This window comes from Harpia harpyja, chromosome 3, assembly GCF_026419915.1.
Source record: "Harpia harpyja isolate bHarHar1 chromosome 3, bHarHar1 primary haplotype, whole genome shotgun sequence".
Taxonomy (NCBI): domain Eukaryota; kingdom Metazoa; phylum Chordata; class Aves; order Accipitriformes; family Accipitridae; genus Harpia; species Harpia harpyja.
Window position 1 is genome coordinate 28,158,053 of NC_068942.1, and position 11,356 is coordinate 28,169,408.

Here is an 11,356-nt window from a genome sequence, read left to right on the forward strand (position 1 = left end):
GTTTAGCTGAAGCTTGTTTGTGCTTGCTTGTCTGTAAGATCTAGTACTCTCTTTCTGCAATTAAATCTTGCATCTCCTGTTCATACATGCCACTTTGATTAAATTTGATTGTTGGAAAAAATGGTTATGTGACCCAGATAGCTCAATAGGACTTTGTTCTCATTATTTAGCATTCAGAAACTTTGCTGACTAGTGACTTTTTTTCTTCTCCTTTCAGCACAATATCATGGAGGATTTACTGGAAGCCTCCTTATGCTATGAAGTCCTGCTAGCACTGATAGGACTTGAGGATTCTTGAGCCATTTAATGTAAACATTTCTAGTGTATAATTATCATCAAGAAGCTGTATGACTGCTGCAGTAGTTAATGTACTGCAAAGTAACTGCAAATAGCTATTGGTTATCCAGACTTGTAACTTTTGTTACAAAATAAGATCTGACTATTAGTTGTAAAACCAGACTGATTCACATTGATTACATAATTTTCTGGCTGTCTAGGCTTATATCAGGTTGGGTTTGATTTGCAGATATCCAATATGAGGTATTGGATGCAACTTACCTGTAGCTTGAGTCACTGAAAAAAGCAGTCTGCTTTCTAAATGATAGCTTGTCCCAAATAGTTTTTCCAGGTTCCTCATTAGTCCCTGGTTTCCAAGTTCCTGGCTCTTCCTTAGCCTGCTAAATCTTTCCCTTTGGTAGGATTTGATTCCAAACCTACTGAGCAGCCCTTGTTGAAAAAGGTAAGTTTTTTGGACTAGACTGTATCCAGCTAGACTTTTAGTTTCTACAGGTCTTTTAAGTGCCATCTCACTACCACTTCTAGCTAAGAAAAAAAAAAAAAAAAAACCCAACCCAACCAAAACAAAACAAAAAAAACCCAACCCAAAACAATTGGGATGAAACAGCAGGCAGCTTTTTGTGCTTGCATGTTAGACCTATATTTAAAAAGATTGTAGATAGCTGCAAACTATTGTCTAACATCTGAATGATTTGATACTGGTGCTTCTGTAGTGCACTTCAAAGTGCTGTCAGCTTGAAATGTTGGAAGGGTAGCAATTCAAATCTCTTTAAATGGGGAGCTATTGTAGCTACATAGAACCATTTGGGAAGTGTTTTCAGATCCTTGCTGTTTGTGAATGAACCAATTCCAGTAGTATGTTTTCCAACATGTTTTTCAGTCTGATAATGGATCAAAGGTGTAAATTTGTTGCAAAGTTACCCTTGAGGCAAGTGGTGGTAAAGCCCTGTAATAGTTGCATTGTTATGAAAGCTGAAGTAGGGATAACTTGGAGGTTTGAGCAATTTCTGGGAGAAGTGAGCTGAGGGAAGGAGATAACTGGTATGGGATGCCACAAACTAAAAATCGTAAAAGCTTTGTATAGCAGATTGATTTTTAGCTAGCTAAACCAGAGGAGCAGCAGCAGAGGGGCTGGTTTGTGAATTGCAAAGACAGGCTCAACAGCTGAATGAGACTAGTATTAATTTTGTGTGAGTGTGTTTAAGTATATGTGTGTATATATATATAACAGCAGAGAAGAATATGGAATAAGTGGGGATATGCTCAAATAGCATATGCGAAAAACCACTTTTGTAGAAACTACTGAGTAACAGGCAACTAAGAACATAGTCATAATTTGCCCTGTTTAGCCAACAAGAAAAGAAAGAAATATTGTGTCTGTGACTGGGGGCAGCTGTTACTGCCACTCCATGAATCTGTTTCCAGACAAACCTGTGAAAGTGACGCATGAAATACCATCTTAAACATGAACTTCTGTGGAAATTGGAAGTCCTGGAGTGACCTTAACACTTAGAAATATGGATGAAGATGTTAAGTTATGAGATGATAGGTACAAGAGCAAAGGGGAAACTTGTAATTACAGAACTTTTTGATATGCCTGCTAATATCTGAAGACTCCTGAAGCTTATTTTGTCTTGCCCATCTGAACAGTTTGGTCTGACCAAAGCCAGAACCAGAAACAAGTCCATGTTCTGTCTCTTGAGGTTTAAATCTTTAGCAGAGTATTTTTTTCTAAATTTTATTACTTGCTTTTCCACTATTTTGTGTGTTTGAATTTTTTTTTTATTAAATTGGAAAACAAGTCCATGTCAGTACGTGTGGTTCAGGATTGCTTACAGTACCGTAGCACTCCTTCCCTCCTATGGTCAAAGGGGTTTCTGATCACTCAGTGGGTATTTGTGGTAGAAGTAGAAGTGTAGCTGTTTCTTGAGAGAAAAATTAATTGGACATGACACAGTGATGAATATGGAATATGGCTGTATGGGTCTTACACCATTAGCTGTCACTTGGTTTCTTACCTAGTTGAACTGTCATGTGGTTTTTTGGGCCATTAACTTCCTTGTGCACGTTCTTTGTACAGGCAAAGTTACTTAACTTTTGTGGTCAGTTAGATTACTATAAATTGACTATAACTCTTTGCGTGATTTCCCTAGTGAAATGTTGAATTGCCAGACAAAACTACATAATAGGACTCTTATTCTGTGTACTCTGTAGCCACATATAGCCAATCCGTGGGTCTTACACACTTCTGTAGTCTTTCATAAGCGGTCTGAGTTACAACACACTTTTCTTACCCAAGATGAGATATCCAATTAAGAAATTCCTTTTATTTTGAAGTTTGAGAAAGCATTATGTATATTGCTGCAAAGAAAATGTTGCCATTATAGAAATAACGAGGCTTTGTCAGAGCCCTTAGTTTACCTTAGTGAGTTGCCTAAGGGGCATACCTATCTGGGAATCATTCTACCATCCAGTAAAACATTTGCTATCAGAGGTCTTTCAAGTAAAATAATCCAAAGGCTATTTCATCACCTGCTGTTGCTTAGTTTCTGTTAAGTAAAGGCATGTTTCTCTGAGGCTGTTTTCAACCCTGAAATCTTTGCCCTGTACCTGCTCAGTTCGTAGGAATCCTAGTGTTTTTCTCACTTTGTTTAAAATACTGATACGCTGTGGCAGAGTATTGATGCTGCCTGTAGATGTCAGAGAACATCTAACAAGGTGTTTAGGAGTGGTCTATCCAGCTGTGTTCCACGAGTTAGTGTGCAAAGCCAACTGTTCTTGCTCTAGTTGTTTACTCTCTCAAATGGGTTTTAGCTCTGTTGCAGGAAAGCTATAGTAAGAAAACACGAGCATCTTTCAAAACAATGTAGAGGCAGTTGACTTGTTTTATTGTAATGTAGAACTGACTTGGCCTGTAGGAATGTTGTTTGTTCTGTGATATAAGACGCTGCTTGTCTTAAGTCACGTAACCCAAGTGAAGCATACAGGAATGGCAGTAAATAGTAAAATAAGTGTCATCTTATCTCAGTAGCACAATAAGAAACAATATCAGGAAATCAACAAAACCCTGGAAAGAATGTGTTTAAGATGTCACAACTGTTGAAGTTCTGCATCTGAGGTACCGGAGTTGTATTAACCATCATCCCATATAAATGTTCCTATCCAAGTTAGATGATTTAAACTGTGAGGCCAGATGCAGGCCCAGAAGTAATGCCCATAAAGAAGAAATGTAGGTTTCCCCTTAATTACACTTTCGCAGGTGACATAGCAAACCTTTTGGAACTTGATGTATAATTTAAGTTTAGAAATGCATCAAACCCTTTCTTGAAGCTGAAGTTGCAAGTTGGAGTGCAAGCAGCAGCTGCTTTTTGCAACACAGCTTTTGAATGGTTGGCAGCAGGGCCATATGAAATGCTAAGTGTTCTTGGATACCTGAAGCTGTGCCTTCAATGCTTTTAGGATTTTGAATATGCAATGCTTACACATAAAACACAGTAAAGCTGTAGGTTTTCCTTTGGGAAGTAGTTTTGAGTGTATTTTAAGCAAAACTAGGTTCTGCTTGAAATTGGGCATGTGAACCTCATCTGTCCGTGGATGACGTTCTTATTCTCTGGGTTTTCCATCCAAAACACCGTGTTTAGTGTTAGATCTCATCTGTGTTGTCTCTACCTTCATGTAATGTGAATTGTAATGATTTTGAGCACACACAGGACTTCAAGAGGTAGTCTGGTCCATCTTCCCGGCAGGGTTAAGGACAGCAGGTTGCTTGGGTCCATCCAGTTGTGAATGTCTCCACAGATGCAGATTCTGAAACCTCTTTGGGTAGCCTGCTTCTGTGTTTATGCTGATGGTAAAGCTTCTCCTAGTTTCTAATAAGAGTATTTCTTGCTACAACTCTGTCATCTGTTGTCCTTTTGTTGTGCAGGTCTAGGAAGATTTTCGCCCTGTGTTTTGTAGGCCCCTGCTAGATAGCAGAGGTAGCAGTAAGACACACCTACGAACACCTCTACTTCAAGCTGAACAAACACATCTTCATTGTATGCTATGTGCTTTAGCTGTTGCAGTGGTCTTCCACTGGACTTGCTCCAGTATGTCAATGTGTCTTTCTTACTGGGGAGCCCAAAATGGCACTGCTGCAGGTGTGGTTCCAGGCAGAATAGAAGGAAATGGTAGCTTCTCTGGACCTGTTGGCTGTATTCCTGTTAGTGAAGCCTGGTGTTCAGTTACATTTTTGGGTTGCAGATAAATACGGTTCATGTTCTGTTTGTCTACTGGGACATGAGGTCTCTTCTGGGAAAGTTGCGTTGTATCTTGTCAACCCTCAGCCTGCACTGTTGCATGGTGTCACTTTGTTCCAGGTGCAGGACTTCTTTCTCTGTTAAACTTTGAGGACTATTTCAAGGGGCTGGAAAAATAGGCTCCCTCTGAATCTTACCATGTAGTGTGTTGAGCCTCTGCTCCCCACTTCTCCCCAGTTTGATCTACAGTTTTACAGAGGATATAATCTGTTTCATTGTCCAGTTGATTAACAAAGAGGTAAAACAAGTGTTCACCTCAGTATTGACTCCCAGACAATGCCAGTCTCTTTAAATTGCGTTGTTCACAACAATTTGTAACTCTTCCCTAAACTATTTCCTTCTAAATGCTTTTGTGAAAGCTCACTGTATTTTGAGATGCAGAAAAGACAGACTTCATTATCTGTAAATAAGTTCTCATAATTTGAGTTTTCAGTGCATGAAATGACTATTTAAGCTTTAAGATTGGTTTATCAACAGATTTGTTTATCCTTGTAATTCATCTTAAACTAGCTAATTCATTTCTCGAAGAGGCCTTTGTTTGAGAATATTAATACATTGAGCCTAAGGGTTTTCCAATTCACCAGTATGGAAGACTTCATCAGTGGACTTGAAATAAAATATTGACTCTACAGGTAGTTGTGGATATTAGCACTCGTCATTCTTTGTTTAAAACATTGTTTTGTCTTGAATCCTGGCTGTTTGGCTCTGTTGCTTGGTCAGCTCTATGTAATATGCTGTATTCTTAAAGAGGTGGCATTATCTATTGGAGGCTTGGTAGCTTGCCGCATATACTTTTGTTCCAAATGATCAAGATCTGTCAGTAATATTCACAATGATCATTCTGGATAACAAGTAGTTATCTTAATTCAGGTTATTCATTATAACTTATTTGAAATTATGTCATGGAGGAATGAGTTGATTAAAAATGTCATGTTATGTCAGCCTATTTAATAATATCTTAGTTCAGAAGGAATAACTAAAATTTTGTGAGCTGAACTTGTGACATTCCACAGAAATGTTTTCTCAAGGTCAAACTGTTCTAAAATATTTACCATCATCTATTTAATCCAATTACTGTAGAGAGCCATCTGAAAGTCTTTTAGCTGTTTTTTAATTCATGTAACCAGCTGGAGAGCTGCAGATGGTGTTGACAATACTATCTGCAATTACGAAGCATCTTCACTTTGCCGGCATTTCTTACTTTGTTGGAAATTTCACCTTTTCTACGGACGTGTCATGCTAGCAAAAGATGGAATGTTGAATGGTGTGCTACTTTACAATTTTTTTCCCCTCTTTTTGTAGGGTAAGTGCTATTGACTGGTTTTAACGGAGGGTGGGGTGTGTGGGGGTCGGTTTTCTCTGGATAACTGAAATCTAGTCTGGAAAACCAGAAAGGATTAGTTCAGCCAAATTCCTTCCTTGTGCTTTCACTCTGTGTTAGTAGAGAAGCATGCTTTCTCTAATTAAGCTGTTTTGCACTTTAATTATCTGCAGAATGCGCCTATTTGTGTGTTGGATCCCTTGTGTCTAGTAATTGTGAAATCCCTGTTCAACTTCTTTTTTTGTCTGCTGATACTGTGTAATAGATTCCAGAAATCAGTCTGCTGCATAAAGTAGTATTTCACTTAATATTTTAAATTATTTGGTTAGTTTTATGAAGTCATTGGAGAATTGTTGGAGAAATGGAGTTGTTTCTCTGTTTAGATACAATCATTCTAGACACTGTAGGGATTTAGTTTGGGGGGGGATCATCTTGGCAAGGTCAAGCGGCAGACCTTTCTGATAAAGACCTATCCTCAACTCCTAACTCTTCTCTCCCCAGGAAATACTGAGCTATAGTATGTGGTATTGTTAAAGCAGCTTGGTATCTAATGTTGAAGTTATTTATTTTAAATAAAATATTTACCTTCAGAAACTGAAGATTGTCAGGTTGCTAGCTTGTTAGGTCGGTGCTAAGAGTTAAACTCTATAAGCAGCAGCATATCACTCCCAACTTCAGGAGGTGGGAAGTCTGTACTTCAACTGCAGCTAGGGGGTATTCCCAAACTGGGGGTCAGAACTGAGGGAAGAACAGGCAAATTCTGGGTTGCTTACTTTCTCTAGTGTTCAAATTGTTTAGATACCAGGTTTTGCTCTGAAATGGGCTTTAGGTGGGGTTTGAAGCATAGTAAATGAGAAGAATCAGGAGATCACGTTATACCTTAGCATGAACTCGGCGCACCTCTCCTTGCACTGGAGAGCTTTGTCGGCTGGCTCATGTGTCCTGCCCTCTGACATGACCTCGTGAATGTTCTGGGTGCAGCGTCCCGTATATGCCTTTTTGCTATCTGTCTGCAGTCTGAAAAAAGCCTTGACAATTTGATTCTTAATTCTGTTAAAACCTGCCACTTCGTAATGGAGAAGAATACTTAAGTAGTATTTCTGGATGTGGCTGTATTTATGGTGTTAGAGAAGGAGTAAGATTTAACCAGTACTGTCGGGTCTTGGGTACAAATAAGCCCTCTGCTATCTGGGTCATAAAAGCCCCAGTATGTGGTGGGTTGGGTTTTTGTTTGTTTTGTTTTGTTTTTTTTTTTGCCTATGCAACTCAACATTGTAATTGACTTTGATTTTTATGAAACTTACCTGATCCTGGTAGAGAGACTTTTTTCCAAAGTACTGAAATGTATTTTTTTAATACAGAATCTGCTTTGTATCTCCTCATTATGGCTATGGTTTATTTAAGATGGGGAGTAACTAGGATCTGTCAGAACAGGCAATAGTTGACATGTCTGTAGGAGAAATTGTACCCAATGGTAATGGGGTTACTTGTATAACTTTTAGCTTAGTTTTACCTGTTTTCATAGTCACTCTCCCATAATAACAAATATTCCTCTTGTATACTTTTTTGGTAGTGGAGAGTAAATTTGATTTAATGGAGTGTAATTGTTGTTAAGAGCTGAATACTCTCAAACTGCATTATCCTATAAATTGGAATTAGCTGACTTTTATTTGCTCTGTGTTTATCAGTACTATTTGCTTTCCTCTTAGATGAGTGTATCGTTACTCGGACGTACCTCTTTCTTCATAAATTTTGGTTCTTCAGTGCTGCCTATTACTTTGGGAACTGGGCATTCATTGCAGTAAGTACTTTGATTATAAAGATCACTGAATCAAGTTGAATAATTTACAGTAGTTGTCACTGAATCATTTGCATCACCACACTGCTATGTTGTTTTACATATATTGCCCTTGTATGCCCCTTAATTGAATAACAGCAACTTTTACTACTTATTTTAAATTTACAGGTCTTTTTAATTGGATTAATTGTTTCATGCTGCAAAGGCAAGAAATCAGTCATTGAAGGTGAAGTGGATGAAGGTGATTCAGACATGAGTGATGATGAACTGTCTGTTTATTACCGTTGATAGCCTTTTGCCTTCAAGATGGAAAAACGTAATTTAAAGTTGTTGAAAGTCATACCCATGTGGATTTGGTATCCAAAAAAGCATCCTTGCACCTGTAAAAATAGAGAAGATGAGTGTACTCACTTAAAGGGGTAAAAAACTGAATATCATTTTTTGAGTATCACTGTTATATCAGAACAAATATTGAAGCTGGGTTTGAATAATATCTAGAAAATACTGTTTTATGATTAAATGTATATGTAACTTTCTGATGTAAAATTTGATGAACTATTGTAACTATTTCATAATACATGATGCTTTTCTGTTAACTTAAGTTTTCTTAAATACTTTCATGCCTAACTTGGAGGACTTTTTTTATTCAAGCTCATAAATAAAACTAGCTAAAATCCTGCAACTGGTGCAAACATTGCTAGAAAGATTTGGATGAGGTTTACACTTTCAGAAGGATGTGACTTAACTTTTGCATCAGCTTTGCTGGCATTCTTGGGGTTCCCATGCAAAGCTTTAGCTAACAAGAGACTGTCCTTAAAGTATGCCAAAAACATCCACCTAAGTGGTGAGTTCCCAGTCTCTGAAGAGTAAGTAATTTTCATACTGTTATCCCTACTGAGTTGTTATCCCATGGGATCCCTCAGGTAACTGAGGTGGCTTTTGCTCTATCAAAGGAAATCATTAGTGTAAACGACAACATTCAGCATTGTTGCAGTGTTTTGGTACAGTTCAGTTCTGAAACTGCCAGGTGCCTGACTTAGTAATAACCAATGGAATAATTAAGATGTGATTGATTTTTAACTTATTTTTCTCTTTAATGCAAATTGTCTAGTTTGAAGTTTTCTTTCAATATTTAATGTAAATTGTCAAATTGTTTACAAGCCAATATGTTTATATAAACACAGTTCATAAATATTTTTGTCATGTTGTCTTTGTAAGTAATGTTATTTTAGCTATATAGTTACTGAGCTATATTTCTAAGGCTGAAAAATATCTTCATATATCCTTTGACAGACTCTGAAAGAGAAAATGTTTACAATTACAGGCTTTTAAACTTCTAATGCTACTTGAGGGAAATTATAGTCCATGCAAGCACATGGAAATGTAACTTAGGTAAGGTAATCTTCTTATAAAACTAAATGTTAAGTATTGAAATGCAGGGGAATTATTAGTATGTCCTGCTTACATGTTTCCAAACTCTTACAAATGACAGGTTTCTGTTCAGTTATTTCAAAAACAGTCTGCCTCTTCCTGCAGTATTTCAGAACAGCACACTCTCAGGAACTTCTGAATTTTAATTCAGTTTCAGTATTTCAAGAAATCTTAGGTGAGTTGCTTAGTTAATGCATGAACACAGGGAACTGATGTTTGGCCTCTTACAGGAACAAACAAAACTGAAGTCTTTTAACAAGCCTTCTGTGCCAACTGTTCCAATAATGTATGGGTTTATGTGGCAACCTGGAAGAACATCTGATGTAGCTTGATCATAATCTGCAAATACGTAGTCAAGTCTGCTCAACTAATAGCAATCAATCTGTTTGCTACCAATGAGACCTTTGAAAGGACAGAAATGTATTCAAATGCTGATAGTAGGTACTGAAACTTGCCTAGGCAGTCTGAGCTCCCTTTGACTAGAATTAGCTGAACACTATTTAAATGTGACCATTGGGGAAACTTGCAAGGAGTTATTTATAAGAATTTCAAGTAACTCAAACGTAAGGTGGAACCTGATGTTGACTGTCTGGAAGTTGCATCCAGAGGATATCAAGAAGTTAGAGTATACTACTTTGTGGATGCCCTGGTGGAAAACTTACATGAGCTAATTTAAATAAAGTTAACTGCTCAGATGTTCCCCTTTTTGTGGGTTTTGTTTGTATTTCATCTTCAGCTTTAACCAGTGATAATTATCACTTCCTGCTATGGCTGTATCGTGTACAGATTTGTTTGTTAATCTTTCTGAGTGTAAGATTGAGCTGCGATGCCCAATTTTGCAGAGTTGTATCCATTCTATCTTAACTTTGCAGTGGGGAGATCTCTGCTTGTCTGGGGAAGATTGGCAGGAAGGTGTTGGTTTCATGCCACATAACTGCTTGCATGTTGCATGCAGGTTTAGGGGTCACTGGCCAAGATGCCTGGCCAGTCCCTGAGTATATGTTGCTATAGGACTCCTCTCTTTCCAGGCTTTTCTTGGTTTCCAGGTTCTTCCCAATCCAGTCCTGTTTCCTGTCTAAATAGTCTATATGCAGAAATACAATGGTCTGCCTTTGAACTGGTGGCTTTGTCTGTTGACTCTTTTAATTGGAGAATTCAGTAAGTGCCACTTCTTTAATGCAGGCGTTAACCAGATTTACGAGCCCATTGCTAGTTGCAGCTAGCAAGAAGCAGGCTTCTGCATGAGAGTTCAAAAGTTGTTTGAGACATTTGCTGTCACCCTCTGTCATACAAGCAGTAAATAACTGTCAGTGTTTATAATAGGAATTATTCTTCACCTGCCACATCCTCACTAATGTGTCTCAGGAGTTCAATGAACCATTTGACTGACAAGATTTTAAAAGATTTTTTTTATGCACTAAGGTAACTGTAATGAATATACACTCAAGAATTCAGCTCTAATCAATACTTCATGTGATGGAAACTTGACATTTTTAACTGTACTGTGCCTTTAAAATGAACTAGAGGTGGTTTTGAAGTTTACTGTGTGGTGAACTCGCCAACTGGATTTGTGCATCTGGTATCATCCAGTGAAGAAAACTAGCAGTGAATTTAAGATCGCCCTGGCTTAAAATACTTGGCTTTGATCAATACTTGCAGGAAGTCTAAGAAACAGAACTTCTACTACATTATTTTCTAGTTGTCTCTTGTGCTGTCTTCAATAAAATACTTGCAAGTGAAACAATGAATTACTTTTCTTCCACAAAGTTATCCCTGCTGTGTCAGCACTTGTATGATTGAATAGTTCACTCATTTAGCTGTTAGCTGTGAAATGATAGTCCAGGGTTTCTGCAGGTTTTAGAGCAAGTCTGAGCTTTCCAGTCATGTTATAATACAGTATTTGACCTTGTCAGCGAACTTCTAACATCTTCAACTGAGTCTTCAGAGATCTCAATTTTCTGGACTAAAGTCACTTAAAGCATTAAAATTGTTTCACTGCTTTGATTATATGAATGATATTCCAAATCCATCTTGGTAGTATGAGCTTTCAAAACTCCTGAATGGGTGTAGTGCTGTTGTCAGGTCTGGCTTAAGTTAGATTTTTTTGTTGTTGTACTTGTCTAATCAGCATCTACCATGTTGGAGGCTCATGAACATTTAGAAACTAGTAAGCCTTAAATCTTGCTGACACATCAAGCATAAACCATGGTC

At 37.7% G+C, this 11,356-nt stretch overlaps 1 protein-coding gene across 1 annotated transcript in view; it reads left to right on the forward strand.

Moving 5' to 3' along the window:
* The window catches only part of LMBRD1 (LMBR1 domain containing 1), an 85,020-nt gene extending 75,180 nt beyond the window's left edge, over positions 1-9,840 (forward strand). The window contains exons 15-16 of the mRNA XM_052781802.1: positions 7,626-7,717; positions 7,883-9,840. Of these exons, the coding sequence (XP_052637762.1) occupies positions 7,626-7,717; positions 7,883-8,002 (212 nt within the window). The 3' untranslated portion in view covers positions 8,003-9,840. The remainder of the gene's footprint in view (positions 1-7,625; positions 7,718-7,882) is intronic.
* Positions 9,841-11,356: the final 1,516 nt, after the last annotated feature.